This window comes from Heterodontus francisci, chromosome 4 (genome assembly GCF_036365525.1).
Source record: "Heterodontus francisci isolate sHetFra1 chromosome 4, sHetFra1.hap1, whole genome shotgun sequence".
NCBI classification, from domain to species: domain Eukaryota; kingdom Metazoa; phylum Chordata; class Chondrichthyes; order Heterodontiformes; family Heterodontidae; genus Heterodontus; species Heterodontus francisci.
The window spans coordinates 125326037-125351253 of NC_090374.1; the positions used below are offsets into that span (position 1 = coordinate 125326037).

General features: G+C 45.6%; 1 protein-coding gene across 1 annotated transcript in view; it reads right to left on the reverse strand.

Moving 5' to 3' along the window:
- Positions 1–25217, reverse strand: part of LOC137368711 (SHC-transforming protein 3-like) — a 253126-nt gene that overhangs the window by 33134 nt on the left and 194775 nt on the right. The window contains exons 9-10 of the mRNA XM_068028882.1: positions 23524–23620; positions 8364–8564 (exon numbers count right to left, since the gene is read on the reverse strand). Coding sequence (XP_067884983.1) covers positions 8364–8564; positions 23524–23620 — 298 coding nt within the window. The remainder of the gene's footprint in view (positions 1–8363; positions 8565–23523; positions 23621–25217) is intronic.

Below are 25217 nucleotides of genomic sequence, written 5' to 3' on the forward strand. Positions count from 1 at the left end.
ATCACCCTCTGTCTCCTGCCACTAAGCCAATTTTGGATCCAATTTGCCAAATTGCCCTGGATCCCATGGGCATCAATCTCCCATGTGGGGCCTTATCAAAAGCCTTACTGAAGTCCATATAGACTACATCAACTGCTTCACCCTCATCAACACACCTAGTCACCTCCTAAATCTGTTAGACACGATCTCCCCCTGACAAAGCCATGCTGACTATCCTTGATTAATGCCTGCCTCTCCAAGTAGAGATTAATCCTGTCATCAGAATTTGTTCCAATAGTTTCCCTACCACTGGCGTTAGACTCACTGGCCTGTAATTACCTGGTTTATCCTTCTTGAATAATGGTACCACATTCGCTGTCCTCCAGTCCTCTAGTACCTCTCCTGTGGCCAGAGAGGATTTGAAAATTCATGTCAGAGCCCCTGCTATCTCCTCCCTTGCCTCACATAACAGCCTGGGATACATCGCATCTGGGCCTGGGGATTATTCCACCTTTCAGCCCACTAAAACAGCTAATATTCCTTCCCTTTCAATACTAATATGTTCAAGTATATCACAACCCTCCTCCCTGATCTCTACACCTATCTCGTCCTTCTCCATAGTGAACACAGATGAAAAGTAATAATTTAAAACCTCACCTATATCCTCCGGCTCCGCACACAGATTGCCACTTTGGTCCCTAATGGGCCCTACTCCTTCCCTGGTTATCCTCTTGCCCTTAAATTTAGGATTTTCCTTCTTGCCCGCCAGTGTTTTTTCATGTCCCCTCTTCACTCTCGTAATGACTTTTTTAAGTAACTCCCTACACTTTCTATACTCCTCTTGGGCCTCCGCTGTTTTCAGCGCTCTGAATCTGCCATAAGCCTCCTTTTTTTTCCTGATCCAATCCTCTATGCCCCTTAATGTCCGGGGTTCCTTGGACTTGTTGGTCCTACCCTTCACCATAATGGGTACTTGTTGGCCCTGAACTCTCACTATTTCGTCTTTGAATGACTCCCACTGGTCTGATGTAGATTTTCCTACAAATAGCTGCTCCTAGTCCACTTTGGCCAGATTCTGTTTTATCATACTGAAATTGGCCTTCCCCCAATTCAGTACCTTTATTTCCGGTCCGTCTTTGTCCTTTTCCATAACTACCTTAAATCTTACAGAGTTATGGTTACTATCACCGAAATGCTCCCCCACTGACACTTCTACCACTTGTCCAGCTTCATTCCCTAGGATTAGGTCTAGTACCGGCCCTTCTCTTGTGGGACTTTCTACGTACTGTCTCAAAGAGCTCTCCTGTATGCATTTTAAGAATTCCGTCCCCTTTAAGCCTTTTGCACTGAGACTATCCCAGCTGATATTAGGGAAGTTGAAATTCCCTATTATTATTACCCTATTATTTTTACACCTCTCTGAGATTTGCCTACATATCTGCTCCTTTATCTCTCCCTTACTGTTTGGAGGCCTGTAGTACACTCCCAACCAAGTGATGGCCCTCTTTTTGTTTTTACGTTCTATCCATATGGCGTCATTTGAGGAACCTTCTAAGATATTCCTCCTTACCGTAGTAGTTGACTCCTTGATCAACAGAACAATACCATCTCCTCCTTTATCCCCTCCCCTGTCACGCCTGAAGATTCTATACCCTGGAATATTGAACTGCCAGTCCTGTCCCTCCCTCACCCATGTCTCTGTGATAGCAACAATATCATAATCCCATGTGCTAATCAATGCCCTCTATTCATCGGCCTTACTAGTAAGACTCATTGCATTAAAATAGATGAAATCCAGCCTTGCATTTTTCTCTTGTGCATTAACAGGTCGATATTTTCCCTGCCTTCCAGACTGATTCTGTTTCTCTTCTATATTTGACTGTGCATCACCCACTACTGTACCTCCACTCTGTATCCCATCCCCCTGCCAAATTAGTTTAAACCCCTCCCAACAGCACCAGCAAAGGATGTGCAGTTGAGCCACCCGTGATGCCACAGACTTGGCTCTTGCTGCATTCCCCTGAGAAGCTATCTCCCCCAACAATATCAAAGCAAATCTGTTAGAGAGGGAGCTGATCCGCTGCACAGTTTTGAAACTTGGAATTTTGAAACTGTGCAGGTCCACTGAATGCATGCACGATCCAATCAAAAAAAGAACATGCGTTCAGCTGCAAGAGGAGCCCCCCCCAGCACTATCTAAAGGGCTGGCCATCCAACTTACAGGAAGACAATTTAGACTAACTTCTGTTATTGCAGAGTTTGTGGAAGTACTGTGGAGTGTTTCTGGAAGTGTTGTGGCGAGTTACTGGATTTGGCAGCAAGTGTTGCTCCATCCTCACAAGGTGAGCAGTGGATTTGGTGACCTGTCCACACAAAGGGCTGGATTTTATGCAGGAGGCGGGGCTCCGGGAACCAGGCCAAAAAGTCAGGCCAAACCCCGCCTCTGCATTTTATCTGACACCCCCAGTGATCCTCTTTTGAGGTCAAAGTTTAAGGAAACGGGATCCCTTTCCCTTTAAGCACTTAATAGGGACGGGGATCCCGCCCCAAGAGCTGCCGGCCAATCACAGGGCCGGAAAGTCAGAAGTATAGGCAACGCCTCTGACAACAGTGGCCAACTGCTAGTACTGCAGTGGCCTCGGATCCAAGCCCAGTGCTGGAACCCTGGACCTCAGGTACATGAGGCAGGGATGTCGAGGCCAGGACGGAAGGCCCCGGTGAGGGGGAGGGGAGGTCCCGGGGGGAACATGTGTTCCCAGGCCACAAATTGCCCATGAAAGAGGGCCGCCAACCCACCCCCCCCCCCCCGCACAAGCCCACAGGGAGGGCACCTCATTTTCTACGGTGTCCTCCCCGCGTGGCGCAGGCCCGCGCCGCTCGTAGATCCCAGCTGCGGCGGGAAGAGGTCCTTATTTGGCCTCTGGGTACGAAGGCTGTCCTCGGCCTATCCCGCTCCCAGGAGAATCAGAACGGGGATTCCTAGAGTTGGGTTCTGTGGTGGTCACTGCCGCTCCGATTCTCCAGCAACCCCTCGCCACAAAACCTGTCGGGAGGAGAACAAGATCCAGCCCAAAGGCTGCAACAGGTATGGGGGCTACAGTTGCAGTGCCTCTGGGCCTGCAACATGACCGGGACATAGAGCAGAGGCTGTAGAGGGGGAAGATCTGTGTGGAGGGAGGAGGAGAAAGAGGAGGTAAGTAGGTAGGAGGCATCTGGAACACCTTCACTTCGGATGCATAGCCCGTGAGCCCCTACTAGGACTCCGGTTCTCTTAGGATGGCATCCCTTCAGCGCCATTGTTCCACTATACCCCACCTTTCCATTCATCTGCAATGTCCCATCACAGAATGCTCTTGGTCAAAATCCTTGGTCAAAATAAAAGTCCCCAACAAAAACCTTGCCAAAGCACCTTTACCAAACAATATACCAACTTATAGAATTAAAAATGGACTATTCACTCTTGTGCATTCCCTTATTGCCTGTTTTGCTGATGCCTTTGCCTGACCAAATCTCCTACACAGTGCTACCCCGGTGGCTGCAACATGGCTGGTGGCAGGCTGCTGACTTTCACTGGAGGTGACTGCAGATGGCCTTGCAGGACAACCTTGAACAGCTCTGGGTCTTGACGGCCTGGATTCGGACTGCACCACCTCTGTATTGGTGGCAGCACAAATGCTGTTGTCCTGAAAGAGGCCAACAGATTGGTGCTGCATACTGACACTGCCACTTCCTCAGGGAGCCACCCCAACAATGCTCGTAATCTGTTGGAGTGCAGATTGCTGGATTGCCGCTAGAGTCCGGATTCCCCTTTGAACACTAAGAACCGCAGCCATAATGGCAGCAGTCTGAACCTGCGTGGCAGCAAGTATGGATCTCATGACCTCCATCTGAGCTTCCACTACAACACTGAGATATTGGGTGTCTTCTGCCTGTGTTGCAATGGAAGCTGAGACTTTGGCCACCAGACACTGCATTATTGGTGGGCCCGCTAGTGCTGTCATGGAGATGGCCACTGTTTCCACACTGGAAAGAATAGGCTCCAAACTCTGCTCAATGCCCTTAGTCATGATGGAGCCAGACTTGGCCCGCCTCCTTGACAGTAACAATAGGCAGGCCTGCCAATGCACCAAGCATCGCGATGTGCATGTTCTTCACTGTTCTCCTGTATGCCGCCCATCAAAGTCCTCATCTGAGTCACCTGCAGCAGAACTCATCTGTGACCTGGGCCTCCAGAGAGCTGTCACATGAGCTATCCTTTCCTCCTGGCCTGGTTGCAGCCCACTCGTGCCCCCTGACTCACCACATGCAGATCCTGACTCTATACTAGCCTCTAAAGTTTGCACAGTGCTGGTATCTGAGCTTGTTGCTGCAAGTGTCAGATCAAGTGACAGTGCTTCTTCATCTTTGGTGTGCTGTTGTTGTCTGTCTTCCTCCTGGGGCTGCTGTGGCTGGGGTGGGTGGTGGAGTGGGGTGGCTCTTCTTGGGTATCTGAAAGCAGCAAACCAAAAGGGGAAGGTTGGAGTGAGCGAGGTGGGGTGCAAAACATGAAGTCTGTGGTCACACTATCTGCAGCTTGCCCATCATGCCAGATAGCAGCATGAGTGTAAGGTGGAGTTGAGAAGGAGCAAAAGGCAGTAACACACCATCATCCTGAAAGCTCTCGGCAATGGCAGATGCTACAGGCTCTGTTGTAGCTGGCCTCTTGATGTGCAGCACTATCTCCTCTGTTGGGCTCAGGGGTGAAGGTGCGTCTACCCCCACCGTTTCGCCTTTGCTTCCTTCTATTGTGGGCATATTTGTCCTGCAAGAGAGAGGGCAGATTGTCAGTGATGGTGTTGCACTGTGTTTGGACGATGTGCCTGTCACAGCTGAATAGCTGAATCACGAATTGTGATCCTCCTCACCTGAATATGAATTTTTAGCTCATTGTCCTTTGCACCAGACAGCTGAACATTGCATCAGTCTTGCCATAGACTTTTTTAAGCCTACGATCATGGTAAATTCACCAAGAATTCAATCTTTCTGTCACCGTCTTCGACACTAAATGTGTTGCAGTATTCGGAATATTATGGATTTATGTAAAATATTTTCAGATTGCTTGATATATTTTCGCACCTTTATGCGATCCAATACGTTGATTTTATAATGTTGTGCATAATACTGAGGCTTCCTCTTATGTGTTCCTACGTTGCATCCCGTAGAAGGCATATGTAATCAGATTTAATTTTATATATATATAAATTCTCATTTGTTACTTAGAGAACAAGGAACATTCAGGAAGGATAACACTCCAGTGATTTTGTCAAAGGGGTTACATGGCATAAACTGTGAGGGAGTTTTATAATCATTACCTGAATTACCTGATTATATCTTTCAATTCCCATCCTGATACCAGTATATATCTGGACCAGTTTTATAAACGTATTATAGCAGGGAGCCTTGTACATTGGCTGCACATACTGGGGAATTATAGGAACACTGGCCGAGATTTTATCTGGACGACGGGGGTCTCAACCTCCATCAAAAGCGCCGCCGAGAACCCCGCTTCGGCCCTTCTGTGGGATGCCCGCCAAATCAAGTGCCAATTAGGTATTTAACTGGACAGCGGCGGGCCTTCCACGGGATCAAGGACCCCGGTGATGGAAGTCCTGTCCTCTGAGGGCTGCTGGCCAATCAAAGGCTGGTAGCTCTTTAACCTTTTTTTTCCCGAAAATATACTTTAGTCACTAAAATCTGTAAAAAATGCATCACAAAACTGTTCAAAACAGCACCAAGTTGACATTCCAAAAAGTGCAAAGGAAATCAGTTTCCTTCAATACAGGAGTGAGTTGCCTCACAACCCTTCCATTCCACTTTACATGCCATGTACATTTTACAGCAAACCCATATTTGGTGTATACAGCCCGAGGGGTTTCCCATGGGTCCAGCCCCTCAGTTCACTTTGGTGGGAGGACCTTACACAGTGGTGTTTCCCCATTGAGCCTTTGCCGCGACTGCCCCAAGCTTTAGTGCGTCCCTCAGCACGTGGTCCTGGACCTTGGAATGTGCCAGTCTGCAAGACTCGGTCATGGACAACTCTTTGCGCTGGAAGACCAGCAAGTTTTAGGCAGACCAAAGGATGTCTTTCACCGAATTGATGGTCCTCCAGCAGCAGTTGATGTTCATCTTGGTGTGTGTCCCTGGGAACAGCCCATAGAGCACAAACTCCTGTGTTACAGAGCTGCTTGGGACGAACCTCGACAAAAACCACTGCATCTCTTTCCACACCTACTTTGCAAAGACACATTCCAGAAGGAGGTGGGCAAGTGTCTCTTCCCCACCGCAGCCACCTCAAGGGCAGCGTGTGGAGGAGCGAGACTCAGGGAGTGTAGGAAGGATCTGACGGGGAGAGCCCTTCTCACCACCAGCAAGCTATGTCTTGGTGCTTGTTTGAAAGTTCTGGTGATGAGGCATTCTGCCAAATGACTTTGGCAGTCTGCTCGGGGAACCATCCGACAGGATCCACCATCTCCTTTTCCCGTAGGGCCTTGAGGACATTCCGTGCAGACCACTGCCTGATGGATTGGTGGTCAAAGGTGTTTTCCCGCAGAAACTTTCCCACGAAGGACAGGTGGTACAGCACGGTCCAACTGGATGGAGCATTCTGTGGCAATGTGACCAGACCCATCCTTCACAACACCGGGGACAGATAGAACCTCAGCACTTAGTGACACTTGGTGTTTGCGTACTGGGGCTCTACGCAAAGCTTGATGCAGCCGCACACAAAGGTGATCATCAAGATGAGGACGACGTTGGGTACATTTTTCCCGCCCTTATCCAGAGGTTTCAACATCGTGTCCCTCCAGACCTCTTTAACTGAGCAGCGCCACCGCAGAGGTGGTGGCTGCTGCTGGTGGAGCACCCACTCGGGGTCTAGGAGTGTCGCTGGACCCAGGCCACAGGTGGATCAGGGCAGGAGGGGTCTTACGGGGTAGAGGTCAGGGGGGAGGGAGGTATAGGGGAGTCGGCAGCAAGGGCAGAGGCGTGGCCCTCAGTGGCTCCTCCCTTCCCAGTGCTGGGTCCCTTGTTCAGGCACTGTGCCTTTTAACGAGGGATCCCCCCACCCCCCAATCCCCAGGAGCTGGCAAGCAATCTGCACGGTTTTTCTTGCCATGCTCCCCATGTGGCAACATGCCTGTCCGCAGCTGGACTAAATTGCGGTGGCGGCAGGATGAGGCCCTTAATTGGGCATTAATCGTCCACTTAAGGGCCTTGATTGGAGGTGGGGTGGGAAGGCTGTTTACAGGACTTAATTTTAGCGGAGGCAGGAAGGTGGAGTGGTCCTCCCCCGCCACCATCCCACCCGATTATATGCTCTGCCTGCCTCCAAACCCACTGTGGGAGCGAGCATAAAACTCCCCCCACTGTGTTTACAGGTGGAATGTGAGGCTCTCTGCCAGTAGCACATATTTATAAAATTAATCCTATGTATAATACATATATTCTCCACCTTTCTCATGATAGTCTGCTGACTGTTCAAATCAACCAGCAACTTGCAGCGAGGATAATATACCCCATGAATTGCAAAGCATCACAAATCGCTAGTCTATATGCCCACTCCAATGCTCGGTTCACTAAAATGGCATTTCATGCTTAACCTCCTCGTGATTTCACAAAGTTGCTGCATTTATACATTAATTGTCCATTAACCTTGCCATATCTAGTAATTAACAGCATACGTACCCTCTTACTGATGTAATAATTATTAATGACTAACAATCAAGCTCTTTTGCCCAGAAAGTGAACAATTACAAGTGTGAATCTCATTCCTTCAGATAGTGAATCGTTTCAGCAGATTTAACAAATGTTAAATTTTACATTTTTAACTTTTTTCTTACTTTTCCTTTCTCTTTTTTTACCTTAATGCAATCATTGCTCCCCCTCTTTATTTCTCTTTCTGCACTTGATTTGACATTGAAATCACCCTTCTTTTCAGTCCTTCCTCTGTTGACTTCACAATACTCTAATTGATTAAGGAGATATACCATTTGTCTCACTGTTCAGCAAGGTCCCAGGTGCCCTGTTGTTCTCGCTGCATCGTTATTAGTTCGTGCTTTCACCAACTTTCCAGCCAAAAAATTTAAAAACCTAAACAGGAACAATTCCAACTAACAGGAACTACTAGACTTCAACAAAATCTGGGCCAAAATTTACATTTGAAGGAATAATTATGACAGAATCACAAACGGTTTATTGAGCGTTCATCCATAGTTGACTGCCACAAATCAACTACATGGACTATAAGACATTTTTGTTTATAATCTCCTTAAATATAATTAAATGCCAATGGTTCTGACAAGCATCCTTGAAACTTTGGGAGAAAAGAGAATTAGATCTGTACTTACTCATATCAAAGACATCTTTTTTTGAGCTGTTTTCATTGTTGTTTGCTGATTCACTGGTTCCTGTGCTGGTGCTGGGGTCTACTTGCAATGTTTCTAGAGCCTGGAGATCCAGGTGTTGAGTGTTGATATATGTTGGAGCTTCTCCACCTTTGAGTAATGAAGGTCTCACCTCCGGCTGAACATATAAATCGCTGGAGGACCCTGCAGATTTCAAGTAAGAAATGTAAGAGAGGCATAAGTAGTTACCTATAAACAAACGGGTAGAAATTCCATGATTTGGAGGATTAGGACCAATGTTCCCTCTAATTTCTGTTTGCTGTGCGTGGCCAGCTTGTTCCACTATGCGGTCCCTTTAAGACTTACACGCGGCCACGCATGCGCATATCTGAAAAGGAACGTTGCTTGTGCATTTGTTTGTTTCCTGCACGGCATATTCCTGATTGCTGCATGCTGCACACACACACACAGACACACACACACAGCTTAGAAGGATCACTGATGGGGCTGTGGACAATTCTAAGGGGCAGCTGCAATTTGGAGAGGAAGCTGGATCCAATGAGTTCCAACCTAAATAACCTCCATTAAGGCGGTGGGCACTTCTTAGGCCTGTTCTCATAACATTACAGAGAAACTTTGACAGTGTCTGCGGACACTCTGGGGCTACCTTGGGAATTTCACCCAGCTTGACCCTTTATCGGCCTATGTCTGCAAAGAGCAAATGTAGGTTCCATTGTGGGTCTACTGAGGAAGAAAAATAAAGGCTATTGATCCCAGGGGAAGCAAGAAACCTGAAACAAAGTTGACCCTCTTTTCCTCAAGGGCAACACTAAAAGTTATTGCTGACCATTTTCTTTACCCTGATCCAGCATAGGTGCCCCATCTCGAAATGGCAGCTCAGAGTTCCACCTCTTCAGTGCCTGTTGGACTGCTACAGGTGTAGTTGCCCACTCTGAGCATCCTAATGACCATGTCTCTGGAAACTGGAACAGAGTCAACAGCAGGGCAAAATGGTGAACAGAAGTCCTACACCACTGTACTTCCCCAACCTCCAAAGGCTTCACAGAATTTCTACCCCTCCATTTTTTCAGTATTTTTAAGTTGCTATAATTTTTCTCTTTATATGCCGTCATTCCAAAACCATTATGTTGCATTTTTTACACATATGTGCAGCACACAAATAAAGAAAAGGTTGCTTTATTTCTCAGTTTCTATTGTCCTCACTAGGGATCAAGGGACTATGGAAAATGTAAAGGTATCGAGGCTCAGATGGTTTCATATTGAAAGAACCTTGGTTCGCTATTTGAAACTAACTTTGCAGATCATGAACAGATTATGATAGTCATTAAGGTTGTACTAGTAATTGTCAGATTGGTTGCTTCATAAAGCACAAGTCAGTGCTTAAAACATGACACTCCAATCATGTTGAATTTTGCTAGGTTTGGAACTGACCGCTCTCTGTATACTATTGGAATTTTCAACAAATATGAAAAACCAACCAAAATGGGTAGAACTGCAGCAACAGCCAGAAGAAATAATCCAGCAACTAACCTGTAGTTGGTTGATGATCCCTTTAAATAGCGATGGCTGGGTTCCCTTCATGCTATTGAGATTGGTGTGGGAGATTGACTTTGGAACCTTCTGTACTGATAAGTATAAAACAGTACACATCGATAATGTAAATCTACAGAAGTTATGATAAGGCTTTACAATGATCAGGCCACATTTAAGATAGTTTGTTCAGTTTGGTTACTACATCACAAAAGGTTTAGGGGACGAAATTGGGTTCTGCGGTACTTACTTTTTGGGCACTATGCAGCTCCTTGCAATTCCAAAATGGTGTCCGTGACATGCGCACACATTTCCGTCACTAAGTGTGATGGACAGCATATCAGTAAAGAGTTATCTTGCATGCACCAAATGTCTGCCAGAAGTATGCAGAGCAGGCAGATCATGAGGACTATCAGTGTGTGACATTTATTTGGTACCAGCACTGCCATTTTGAGGTTCCATGCTCCAGCCTGTGCCCTGTAAATCTTCCACAGCTGAACACATGTTCAATAGTATGAAGGAAACCCACCCATCACTATTTAAAGGGATCATCAACCAATTAAAAGTTAGTTGCTGGATTATTTCTTCTGGCTGTTGCTGCAATTCTACCCATTTTGGTTGGTTTTTCATATTTGTTAAAAGTTCCAATAGTATACAGAAAGTGGTCTGGCAAGTGCTGAAGTACATTTTTGGTAACTTAAAGACTTGTACACAAACCAGTTGCTTTCAGACATGGATGTAGGCCTTCCTCTTGGGATTGACCATGATGGGTGAATGAGCAGAGACCATAAAGAGCAGGACAAGCTGCTAGAAGAGGGAGGAGGAGAGAGAGAAGGGCTCTCAGCTGGAGGCCATATCTGCCCAGGATATTCAGGGAGCAATTCTCCCACCTGAACTTTAGCAACAATCAATGTTTGAGACAATGTTTGAGCACGTCACGAAGGAGATCGTCACTGAAATTTGCCAACCGCTGCAGCCACAACCCCAACCTCAGAACAGGGCAAGAATCGCACTGCAAATGACTGTGAAGATGAGCGTGGTTGGAAACCTTTAGGCGTCTGGCTCCTTCCAGACTGCTGCTGGAGATATTAGAAACATCACGCAGTTTGCAGTGCACTGCAATATCAGGCACTGAGGCTCTCTATTCAAACAGAGATAACTTCATTTCATTCCCTTCTGCCAGACAGAAGCAAGCAGAGTGAACACAAGGATTTGCAAGGGTTGCAGGCTTCCCCATGGTGCAGTAAGCCATTGGCAGCAGACACATTGCTTTGTGTGCACTTCATGTGAACTCTGCCATGTACCTGAACCAAAAGTGTTTCCACTTCTTCAACATGTGTGCATCATTCAGGCCCATTCCCAGTATCTTGGGCAGCAGTCATAATACAATTCATTCTGCGGAGCCCTCTGTGCCTGCTGTATTTCAACCACCACAGCAAACCAAATGGTAGCTATTGGGCAACAAAGACTATCCCTAACTCATGGTTTATGACTCCAGTTTGCAACCCATGCACATGTGCGCAGCATGCATATAATGAGAACCATGCTGTCACAAGAAACTTGATAAAGCAGACCAATGGTGTCCTGATCAACAATTCTGTTGCCTAGACTGCTCTGGAGGAGCCCTGCAATACATGGGCTGAGTGAGTCTCGTGATCTGTCATAGTATGGCGCATGCTGCACAACCTTGCCATCATAAGGGAACTGCTGCTGCTACCACCAATCAGGAGAGAAGCTGAGGAACAGGAGTACAGGAGGAGAAGGATGCAGAGGAAGAGGAGGAGGCAGAAGAGCAGGAGGTGCAATTGGCTGAAGAGGAAGGGAGGCTTCAACCGAGACAGCCCCTTTCTGCTCAGACTGTACATGAACAACTAATTCAACAGCGATACCATTAATCGCCACCCCAATTCCCCATTCACCAACAGTCCCACACTCCTTACCTTCCCTCTGTCACTGACCATCACACTGTTGTCCATGTGGCTTTGTCTGTTCTAGTGCTGTGACACCCTGGCAGCCCCGATGAGAACTGGTATCCAGAGCCATGTTGGCAACAGTCTGAGCTTCCACTGCAGCTCTCAGACAGTCGGTGGCTGCCATTTGTGCTGCTATGGAAGCTAAGACATCAGTCATCAGACATTGCATTTAAAGGGATGGTGGCATAGGTGTAATGTTACTGGACTAGAAATCCAGAGGTCCTGACTAATGTTCTGGGGTTCAGATCCCACCACAACAGCTGCTGGAATTTAAATTCAATTAATAAATTTGGAACTAAATAGCAAGTCTCAATAATGGTGACCATGAAACTAGTGGATTGTCATAAAAACCCATCTGGTTTACTAATGTCCTTTAGGGAAGGAAATCTGCTGTCCTTACCTGGTCTGGTCTACATGAGACTTCAGACCCACAGCAATGTGATTGACTTAACTGCTTTCTGAAATGGCCAAGCAAACCACTCAGTTGTACCAAACCACTACATAAAAGTCAAAAAAGAATAAAACTATATGGACCACCCAGCATTGATCTAGGCACTGAAAATGACAACAGCACACCCTGCCCAGAGTGGTTAATCCATCTCGACCTCCTTCTTGAGGTCCCCAGCATTGCAGATGCCAGTCTTTAGCCAATTCGATTCACACCAAGTGATATCAAGAAACGGCTGAAGGCACTGGATACAGCAAAGGCTATGGCCCTGACAACATCCCGTCAGTAGTACTGAAGCCCTCTGTTCCAGAACAAACTGTGCCCCTAGCCAAGCTGCTCCAGTACAGCTACAACACAGGCATGTACTCGACAATATGGAAAATTGCCCAGGTATGTCCTGTCCACAAAAAGCAGAGCAAATCTAATCTGGCCAATTACCGCCCCATCAGTCTACTACCGAAGTGATGGAAGGTGTCATTGACAGTGCTATTAAGTGGCACTTACATAGCAATAACCTGCTCACCGATGCTCAGTTTGGGTTCTGCCAGGACCACTCTCTTCCAGACCTTACGATAGCCAAACATGGACAAAAGAGCTGAATTCAAGAGATGAGGTGGGAGTGACTGCCCTTGACACAAGGCAGAATTTGACTTATTGTGGCATCAAGGACCCCTAGCAAAATTGAAGTCAATGGGAATCAGGGAGATAACTCTCCACTGGTTGGAGTCATACCAAGCACAAAGAAAGATGGTTGTTGTTGTTGGAGGCCAAACATCTCAGTCCCAGGACATTGCTGCAGGACTTCCCCAGGACAGTGTCCTAGGCCCAATCATCTTCAGCTGCTTCATCAATGACCTTGCCTCCATTATAAGGTCAGAAGTGGGGATGTTGGCTGAAGATTGCACAGTGTTCAGTACCACTTGTGACTCCACTTCGTGCCTGCATGCAGCAAGACGTGGACAACATCCAGGCTTGGGCTACTAAGTGGCAAGTAACATTCAGACTACACAATGCCAGGCAATGACCATCTCCAACAACAGGGAATCTAACCATCTCCCCTTGACATTCAATGGCAATACCATCGCTGAAACCCCCACCATCAACTTCCTGGGGGTTACCATTAACCAGAAACTGAACTGGACCAGCCACATAAATATCGTAGCTGCAAGAGCAGGTCAGTGGCTGGGAATTCTGCAGCGAATAACACACTTCCTGACTCCCCAAAGCCTGTCCACCATCCACAAGTCATGAGCCCTGTCAACCATGCAAAGTCCTCCTTACCAACATCTGGGGGCTTGTGCCAAAATTGGGAAAACCGTCCCACAGACTAATCAAGCAACAGCCTGACATAGTCATACTCACCGAATCATATTTACAGACAATGTCTCAGACACACCCATCACAATCCCTGGGTATGTCCTCTCCCATCGGCAGGACAAACCCCCAGAGGTGGCAGCACAGTGGTATACAGTTTGGAGGGAGTTGCCCTGGGAGTCTTCAACTTTGACTCTGGACTCCATGAGTCTCATGGCATCAGGTCAAACATGAGAAAGGAAACCTCCTGCTGATTAGCACCTACTGCTCCCTGCCTCAGCTGATGAATCAGTACTCCTCCATGTTGAACACCTCTTGGAAGAAGCACTGAGGGTGGCAAGGTCACAGAATGTACTCTGGGTGGGGGATTTCAATGACCATCTGTAGCACCACTACTGACCAAGCTGGCCGAGTCCTAAAGGACATGGCTGCTAGACTGGGTGTGCGGAAGGTGGTGAGGGAACCAACAAGAGGGAAAATCTTACTTGACCTCCTCCTCACCAATCTACCCGTCACAGACGCATCTACTCATGACAGTATTGGTAGGAATGACCACCCCACTGTCCTTGTGGAGATGAAGTCCCACCTTCACATTGAGGATAATCACAATCATATTGTGTGGCGCAACCACCGTGCCAATTGGGATAGATTTCGAACAATCTAGCAACTCAAAACTGGGCATCCATGAGGCGCTGTGGGCCATCAGTGGCAGCAGAATTGTACTCAATCACAATCTGTATCCTCATGGCCCAGCACATCCCCAACTCTACCATTATCAACAAGCTGAGAGACCAACCCTGGGTTCAATGAAGAGTACGGGAGGGTACGCCAGGAGCAGCACCAAGCATACCTAAAAATGAGATGTCAGCCTGATGAAGCTATAACACAGGACTACATACATGCCAAACAGAGGAAGCATCATGCGATAGGCAGAGCTAAGCAATCCCACAACCAATGGATTAGATCTAAGCTCTGCAGTCCTGCACATCGAGTCATGAATAGTGGTGGACAATTAAACAACTAACAGGATGAGGATGCTCCATAAATATCCCCATTCTCAATGATGGGGGAGCCCAGCACATCAGTACAAAAGACAAGGCTAAAGCATTTGCAACAATTTTCAGCCGGGGTGCAGGGTGAATGATCCATCTCAGCCTCCTCCTGAGATCCCCAGCATCATAGATGCCAGTCTTCAGCTAATCTGATTCACTCCATGTGATATTAAGAAAAGGCTGAAGGAACTGGATACTGCAAAGGCTTTGGCCCCTGACAACATTCCGGCAATAGTTTAGTTTAGAGATACAGCACTGAAACAGGCCCTTCGGCCCACCGAGTCTGTGCCGACCATCAACCACCCATTTATACTAATCCTACACAAATCCCACATTCCTACCACATCCCCACCTGTCCCTATATTTCCCTACCACCTACCTATACTAGGGGCAATTTATAATGGCCAATTAACCTATCAACCTGCAAGTCTTTGGCATGTGGGAGGAAACCGGAGCACCCGGAGGAAACCCACGCAGACACAGGGAGAACTTGCAAACTCCACACAGGCAGTACCCAGAATTGAACCCGGGTCGCCGGAGCTGTGAGGCTGCGGTGCTAACCACTGCGCCACTTGTGCTCCAGAATTTGCTGCGTCCCTAGCCAAGCTGTTCTAGTACAGCTACAACACTGGAATCTACCTGACAATGTGGAAAATTGCCCAGGTACATCCTGTACACAAGAAGCAGGAAAAATCCAACCCAGCCAATTACCGCCCCATCAGTCTACTCTCGATCATCAGCAAAGTGATGGAAGGTATCGTCGACAGTGCTATCAAATGGCACTTAATCAACAATAACATGTTCACTGATGCCCAGTTTGGGTTCTGCCAGGGTCACATAGCTTCTGATCTCATTACATCCGTCGTCCAAACATGGACAGAAGAGGTGAATTCAAGAGGTGAGGTGAGAGTGACTGCCCTTGACATCAAGGCAGCATTTGAACGAGTGTGGCATCAAGGAGCCCTAGCAAAACTGGAGCCATATCCAATACAAAAGAAGATGGTTGTAGTTGTGGAGGTCAATCATCGCAGCCCCAGGACATCATTGCAGGAGTTCCTCAGGGTAGTGCCCTAGCATCATTTAAGAATCCTCAGATACTGAAGCAGTCTGTCTCCATATGCAACAAAACCTGGACATCATTTAGGCTTGAGCTGATAAGTGGCAAGTTGCATTCACACCACACAGCGCCAGGCAATGACCATCTCCCACAAGAGGGAATCTAACCAGCTCCCCTTGACATTCAATGGCATTACCATCCCTGAATCCCCCACTATCAACATCCTGGGGTGACTATTGACCAGAAACTGAACTGGACCAGCCATATAAGTACTATGGCTGCGAGAGCAGGTCAGAGGCTGGGAATTCTTCGGCGAGTAACTCACCTCCTGACTCCCCAAAGCCGTCCACAAGGTTTAAGTCAGGAGTGTGATGAAATACTCTCCACTTGCCTGGATGGGTGCAGCTCCAACAACACTCAAGAAGCTTGACACCATCCAGAACAAAGCAGCCCACTTGATTGGCACCCCATTTACCACCTTCAACATTCACTCCCTCCACCACCGATGCACAGTGGCAGCAGTGGGTACCATCTACAAGATGCACTGCAGCAACTCACCAAGGCTCCTTAGACAGCACCTTCCAAACCCGCGACCGCTACCATGCAGCAGACACATGGGAACACCACCACCTGCAAGTTCCCCTCCAAGCCACACACCATCCTGACTCGGAACTATATTGCTGTTCCTTCACTGTCGCTGGGTCAAAATCCTGGAACTCCCTTCCTAATACCACATGGACTGCAGCAGTTCAAGAAGGCGGCTCACCAACACCTTCTGAAGGGCAATTAGGGATAAAAACATAGAAACATAGAAAAATAGGATCAGTAGGCCATTCGGCCCTTCGGGCCTGCTCTGCCATTCAAAAAAGATCATGGCCGATCGTCTAATTCAGTACCCTGTTCCCGCTTTCTCCCCATATCCCTTGATCCCTTTGGCATTAAGAAATATATCTATCTCCTTCTTGAATATATTTAATGGCTTGGCTTCCACTGCCTTCTGTGGTAGAGAATTCCACAGGTTCACCACCCTCTGAGTAAATGGAAAAGTCCTGGGGAAAATTGATGTACAGAGAGATTTGGGTGTTCAGGTCCATTGTTCCCTGAAGGTGGCAACGCAGGTCAATAGAGTGGTCAAGAAGGCATACGGCATGCTTTCCTTCATCGGACGGGGTATTGAGTACAGGAGTTGGCAGGTCATGTTACAGTTGTATAGGACTTTGGTTCGGCCACATTTGGAATACTGCGTGCAGTTCTGGTCGCCACATTACCAAAAGGATGTGGATGCTTTGGAGAGGGTGCAGAGGAGGTTCACCAGGATGTTGCCTGGTATGGAGGGCGCTAGCTATGAAGAGAGGTTGAGTAGATTAGGATTATTTTCATTAGAAAGACGGAGGTTGAGGGGGGACCTGATTGAGGTGTACAAAATCATGAGAGGTATAGACAGGGTGGATAGCAAGAAGCTTTTTCCCAGAGTGGGGGATTCAATTACAAGGGGACACGAGTTCAAAGTGAAAGGGGAAAAGTTTAGGGGGGATATGCGTGGAAAGTTCTTTACGCAGAGGGTGGTGGGTGCATGGAACGCATTGCCAGCGGAGGTGGTAGACGCGGGCACGATAGCGTCTTTTAAGATGTATCTAGACAGATACATGAATGGGCAGGAAGTAAAGAGATACAGACCCTTAGAAAATAGGCGACAGGTTTAGTTAGAGGATTTGGATCGGCATAGGCTTGGAGGGCCGAAGGGCCTGTTCCTGTGCTGTAATTTTCTTTGTTCTTTTGTTCTTTGAAGAAATTTCTCCTCATCTCAGTTCTATATAGCATACCCCGTATGCTGAGACTGTGACCCCTGGTTCTGGACTCCCCAGCCATCGAGAAGATCCTCCCTGCATCTAGCCTGTCTAGTGCTGTTAGAATTTTATAGGTTTCTATAAGATCCCTTCTCATTCTTCTAAACGCTAGTGAACATAGGCCTAGTCGACTCAATCTCTCCTCATACATCAATCCTGCCATCCCAGGAATCAGCCTAGTAAATCTTCTTTGCACTCTGTCCATGGCAAGAACATCCTTCCTCAGATAAGGAGACCAAAACTGCACACAATACCCCAGATGTGGTCTCACTAAGGACCTGTATAACTGCAGTAAGGCACCCTTACTCCTGTACTCAAATCCTCTTGCAATGAAGGCCAACATACCATACGCCTTCCTAACTGCTTGCTGCACCTGAATGCTTGCTTTCAGCGAGTGGTGTACAAGGACACCCTGGTCTAGTTGGACCTCCCCCTTTCCCAATCTATCACCATTCAGATAATAATCTGCCTTTCTGTTTTTACAACCAAAGTAGATAACCTCACATTTATCCACGTTACACTGCATCTGCCATGCATTTGCCCACTCACCCAACTTGTCCAAATCACACTGGAGCCTCTTTGCATCCTCCTCACAGCTCACTTTCCTCCCCAGCTTTGTGTCATCTGAGAACTTGGAAATGTTACATTTAGTTCCCTCACCCAAGTCATTAATATATATTGTGAAGAGCTGGGGCCCAAGCACTGATCCCTGCCATACCCCATTAGCCACTGCCTGCTAGCCAAAAAAAGACCCGTTTATTCCTACTCTCTGTTTCCTGTCTGTCAATCAATTCTCAATCCATGCCAGTATATTACCCCCGATCCCATGTGCTTTAATTTTGCACACTAATCTCTTATGTGGGACCTTATCAAAATCTGAAAATCCAAATACACCACATCCACTGGTTCTCCCTTATCAATTCTACCAGTTACATCCTCAAAAAACTCCAGTAGATTTGTTAAGCATGATTTCCCTTTCACAAACCCATGCTGACTTTGCCCAATCCCGATTATGCTTTCCAGGTGTTCTGCTATCACATCCTGTAATAGACTCAAGCATTTTCCCCACTACTGATGTTTGGCTACCTGGTCTGTAATTCCCTGTTTTTTCTCTCCCTCCTTTTTTAAATAGTGGGGTTAGATTTGCCACCCTCCAATCTGTAGGAACTGGTCCAGAGTCTATAGAATTTTGGAAGATGACCACCAATGCATCCACTATTTCCAGGGCCACTTCCTTTGGTACTCTGGGATGTAGATTATCAGGCCCTCGGGATTTGTCAGCCTTTAACCCGATTAATTTCCCTAGCACTTTTTTTTACTAATTCTGATTTCCTTCAGTTCCTCCCTCTCATTGGACCCTTGATTCCCTAACATTTCTGGGAGGTTATTTGTGTCCTCCTTTGTGAAAACAAAACCAAAGTATGTGTTTAATTGTTCTGCCATTTCTTTGTTCCCCATTATAATTTCCTCATTTCTGAATGTAAGGGACCTGCATTTGTCTTCACTAATCTTTTTCTCTTCACATATTTATAGAAGATTTTACACTCTCTTTTTATGTTCACTGCAAGTTTACTCATACTCTATTTTCTCCCACTTAATCAACCTCTTTGTCCTCCTTTGTTGAATTCTAAACTGCTCCCAATCCTTAGACTTGCTGCTTTTTCTGGCAATTTTATATGCCTCCTCTTTGAATCTAATACTATCCCTAATTTCTTTTGTAAGCCACAGTTGAGCCACCTTTCTGGTTTTATTTTTGCACCAGACAGGAATGAATAATTGTTGTAATGGGGAATAAATGCTGGCCTAGCCAGTGACGCCCACATCCCGTGAAAGAATGAAAAAAGTGTGATGGAATACTCTCCACTTGCTTGGATGAATGCAGCTCCAACAACACTGAAGAAGCTCAATACCATTCAGGACAAAGCAACCTGTTTGTTTGGCATCCCATTACTACCTTAAACATTTACCCCTCCCCACTGATGCACAGCAACAGCAGTGTGTACCATCTACATGATACACTGCAGCATTTCACCAAGGCTGCTTTGACAGTACTTTTGAAACCTGCAACCTCTACCACCTAGAAGGACAAGGGCAGCAGATGTACTGGAACACCACCACCTGCAAGTTCCCTTCCAAGCCACACACCATCCTGACTTGGAACTATATCGCCATTCCTTCACTGTCGCTGGATCAAAAACCTGGCACTCCCTCCCTAACATCACTGTGGGTGTATCAACACCACATTGATTGCAGTGGTTCAAGAAGGCAGCTCACCACCACTTTCTCAAGAGCAGTTAGGGAGGGGCAACAAATGCTGGCCTTGCCAGCGATGCTCACATCGCATGAAAGATTTTTAAAAATTCATGGTTGATGTCACAACCGTGTTGATGGAGCTGGCCACACATTCCAAGCCGGAAAGAATTGGTTCCAAGTTCTGTACAATGCCCTGTGTCATGTTGATGCCGATTTATTGCAGCCAATGAACAGTGCTGGGAGAGCTGGCTGCATGCAGCATTTTTTACAATCATCTGGTAGCATAAAGTTAGCATGGTGCCTGCAGTCCGCTCAATTGGCACAAGTTAATCTTGCAATGTGATTCCCATGACCAATTTTTCGCCCATTTCCCTGCATTAGATAGGGCATATTTCAGACTGAATGACTGATCACAAGGGTCAAGGAGATCAGCCATGAGGAAAGGTTAAAGAAATTTACAATCTAGAAAGAAAACGGTTAAAAGGGAATCTCTGAAAAGCATATAAGGAGGTAAGCCTTCCATAAAGAAAGATTTTGGCTAAAATTTTAAATGGCATGAAGTAAATCTAGATTATTACTTAAAGTATAGGGAAGTACAATCAGGAAACGTAAGTAGAAATTAGTGAAAAATGTCCAAACACTGCATTATAATGGAAAAATATAATATTGGAAGATATTGTAAAAGACCTTTGCTCAGAGTTCTAAAGGTTTGGAATATTCTCTAAGCAAGAAAATAGAACCTAAAATATTAAGGTTATCCAAAACATAATTATCTACCATGTTGAAACAGTTACGTGTGATTCCACAAACCATTTCTCTCAGCAGGGAAGCTGTGCATACAGTGATCACAGGTCAGAGTTCTGACAGCAACAGTGTGGGCCTGATTCTCTGACCATGTTCCTTGAGATTCTGTTTCCCTAGTGCAAGTGTAAGATCATGAAATCGCACTTGTTATGAACTAGATATATGAATCATAGAATGATATAGCGCAGAAGGAGGTCATGCACCCTATCATGCTTGTGCCAGCTCTTTGAAAGAGCTATCCAATTAGTTCCATTACCCAGTTCTTTCCCATAGCCCTGTAAATGTTTCCTTTTAAAGTGTATATCCAATTTTCTTTTGAAAGTTACCATTGTATTTGCTTCCACTACCCTTTCAGGCAGTACATTCCAGTTCAAAACAATTCACAGCTCAAAACAATTTCTCCTCATCTCGCCTCTGGTTCTTTTGCAAATTATTTTAAATCCATGCCTTCTGGTTACCAGCCACACACCAGTGGAAGCAGTTTCTCCTTATATACTCTGTCAAAATCCCATATAATTTTGAACAGTTCTATTCAATCTCCCCTTCACCTTCTCTGGTCTTAGGATTGAATGGCCCTTTTTCACCCAAGACCTTTCTTATACTTTATGTGATGATTTTTACGGCACAGTGGCGCAGTGGTTAGCACTGCAGTCTCACAGCTCCAGGGACCCGGGTTTGATTCTGGGTACTACCTGTGTGGAGTTGGCAAGTTCTCCCTGTGTCTGCATGGGTTTCCTCCGGGTGCTCCGGTTTCCTCCCACAAGCCAAAAGACTTGCAGGTTGGTAGGTAAATTGGCCATTATAAATTGTCACTAGTATAGGTAGGTGGTAGGGAAATATAGGGACAGGTGAGGATGCTTGGTAGGAATATGGGATTAGTGTAGGATTAGTATAAATGGGTGGTTGATGGTCAGCACAGACTCGGTGGGCCGAAGGGCCTGTTTCAGTGCTGTATCTCTAATCTAGAACCATTTTAGAGAATTACAATGTAATTCTCTGGACCATATTAAGAGGTATGCTATTTATACAGAAAGTCTTTGCCGCAGGTTGGGAAAGCGTGCAGGCTTGATGGACAATCTGATCTTTTCCTGCCTGTCAACTTCAAATGTTGGTCCAAAGCAACAAAATCTGGTATGTGTGTCCCTATAACCTACACTACCAGAGTAGCACAGGCATGTCTCTATAATGCCAAAAATAGACTAATAAAATTCAGATACGTTCTAATATTTTAGGGAAGTTTTTTCTTCAGAAGTAAATTCAAGAACATCCTCCCTCTTAACTTCTCTTTGCTTTTAAGTATTTGTGATATACATGTGCCTTATCCTTTTTTTTACAAAATTAGATCTAAAAATGGTCGCATTTAAAAATGGTTGCATGAAAAGGAGATTTTTCAATTCAGCTTTCCAGTGCACACTGATCTATCCAGTGCTACCAAATTGAAATTCTTGTCCTCATGTTCAAATCCCTTCAAGGTCTTCCCTTTCCCTATCTCTAGTACTTCCTATGGCCCTAAAAACTCCATGGAACTCTGACTCTGGCTTCTTGTACACTCACCTTCCCTTTGCTCCACCATTGAAATAGTGGAAGAGGCCAAATGGCCTGCTTCTGTGCCACAAATTTTCTATGGTTCTATGTTTCTATGTTCTATGTGTGTTCATCCATCTAGGCTCCACGCTGAACCTCTCCACATCTCTATCTCCCTTTCCTCATTTATGACTCTCTTTAAAATCCATCTATTTGACCAAGTTTTTGGTCACTTTTCCTAATATTTCTCTCCTTGGCTTAGCATTTGTATTTATCTGATTATTCCTTTTTGGGATGTGTGTCTATGATAAAGGTGCTATATAAGTGGAAATTGTTGTTATTGTACAATCACCTAATAATATTAAATAGGGTCATAGAGTACAAGAGTAAAGAAGCAATAATATATTTGGCAAAAATAGTGGTTAGCCCAGTTACAGTACTGTTTGCAGTTTTGGACACTTTTATACAGAAAGGGCAATAAAGCCACAAAGAATGTGCAGCATAGATTTGCCATTATGGTGCCAGAGATGGGAAACTATAGTTATGAGGAAGACTTGAGATTAGACATGTGATACTGGGATTATTTCCTTATGAAGGGAGAAAGCTAAGATTTATTAGAATTTTTAGAATTATGAGGAGTTCTGATAGAGAAAACAGGAAAAGCTATTATTCTATTTGGGAAGTCAGTGATAATGGTTTATTTAAAACTATCACTGAGAGAATGAGAAGATAGTTTCGGAGAAATTTCTTTACACGGAGGGTTTTTTGAACATGGAATGTTTTGCCACAAGGAGCGGTTGAGAAAGAGCCAATAGCATCTTTTGAGGGGAAATTGGATAAATATTTGAATTAGAGTAAAGTATGAGGAGAAACTGGGTCATGGAATTAGTTATCAATTGTTCTAACAAAGATCCAGCACACACATGGTGTTGTTTTCTGTAGTACTATACATGTTCCCGACATGCTTCAGTAATGCTGAAGAGTGAAATCTCACCTCTTCTGTCTTAAAGAAAAATGGTATTTAGTAAATATTTTTAGTTGAGGGTGAAAAACCAGAAAAGACATGCATGGTATTTGTCATGATTATGCTACCACAAGTGATGTATTGATGCATTTTAACACAGTTTACATCATCGTGTTATGTATTTTAAAATAATTTTTAGAACTCTTCAATGGAAAGCTATAGGTAATCCATTCGCTGAGTGTAAAAGTTACACAGATGCGCTCCAGTGACATCATCCATGGAGATTCCCCAAAATCTCATTCACTTTACTCAGTTTTTGCTGTGAGTGCTTCTATTGACTCAGTGACAGCTGTTTCCTGAAAGGTTATTTATTTACCATATCTGCCGAGCGCAAGTCTCCAGTCGTCACTGTGGTCCTCGCCCAGGTGCGGCCCTTGATAGTAGCTTTGATCTTGTCCTATGGCTAACATTGGCTACAGTAACAAAGTAAAATTGTTCAACACTAACGGTTCCAAGCCTAAAATAACACAGAGCAAGAAAGATTAAAAGAATACAAACATTTCTTTCTTTGGAATGATACCCGTTCTTTTTTCCTTCCCAGCTTGAGTCTCATGCAGCTTTTTAAAATTTATTTATGTATCCATTTATTTTTCAATCAATGGTCATAAAAGCACAAAAGGACTATGCAGCTATGGATGTACTCTATATCAATATTTTACAATAAACCCAAATCTGATTCAGCTTTTCATGCCAATCATTTGAAAGTATTACTGAGCATTGTGTTGGTAAGGATCCACTGTTCATAAACCTCTTCAATAACCTGCTCACCGATGCTCACTTTGGGCCCTGCCAGGATCATGTAGCTCCAGACCTCATTACAGCCCTGCTCCAAACTTGCTTAGCAATAACCTGCTCAGTGACGCTCAGTTTGGATTCCACCAGGGCCACTCAGCTCATTACAGCTTTGGTTCAAACATGGACAAAAGAGCTGAATTCCAGGCATGAGGTGAGAATGACTGCCCTTGACATCAAGGCAGCATTTGAGCAAGTGCAGCTTCAAGGAGTCCTAGTAAAAGTGAAGTCAATAGGAATTGGGGGTAAACTTTCCACTGGCAGGAGTCATACCTAGCACAAAGGAAGATGGTTGTGGTTGTTGGAGCCTAATCGTCTCAGCCCAGGACATCACTGGAGGAGTTCCTCAGGTCAGTATCCTAGGCCCAACCATCTTCAGCTGCTTCATCAATGACCTTCCCTCCATCATAAGGTCAAAAGTAGGGATTTTTGCTGATGATTGCACAGTGTTCAATTTCATTCACAACTCCAAATAATGAATCGGTCCAGGCTTGCATGCAGCAAGATCTGGACAACATTCAGGTTTGGGATGATAATTGGCAAGTAACATTCACGCCACACAAATTTCAGGCAATAACCAGCTCCAACAACAGAGAATCCAAGCACCTCCCTTTGTCATTTACTGGTATTACCATCGTTGAATTCCCCCACCAACAAAATCCTGGGGGGTGGGGGGGGGGTCACAATTGGCCAGAAACTCAACTGGACCAACCATATTAAATACTTTGTCTACAGAGCAGGTCAGAGGCTGGGTATTCTGTGGCAAATGACTCATCCCCTAACTTGCCAAAGCCTTTCCACCATCTACAAGGCACAAGTCAGGAGTGTGTTGGAATACTCTCCACTTGCCTAGACGAATGCAGCTCCAACAATACTCAGGAAGCTCAACACCATCCAGGACAATGCAGGTCACTTGATTGGCACCCCATCCACCACTTTAACATTCACTCCTTCCATCAGCTGTGCATCGTGTCTGCAGTGTGTACCATATACAAGATGCACTGCAATAACTTGTCAAGATTTCTTCGACCACCCCTCCCAAATCTGCAGCCACTTAGCAGCACAAGAGCAGCTGGCACATGGGATTACCACCACCTCCACATATCAGCCTGACTTGGAAATATATCACCATTGCTTCATCGTCATTGTGTCAAAATCCTGGAACTCCCTACCTAACAGCACTGTGGATATACACAGACTACATGGATTGCATTGTAC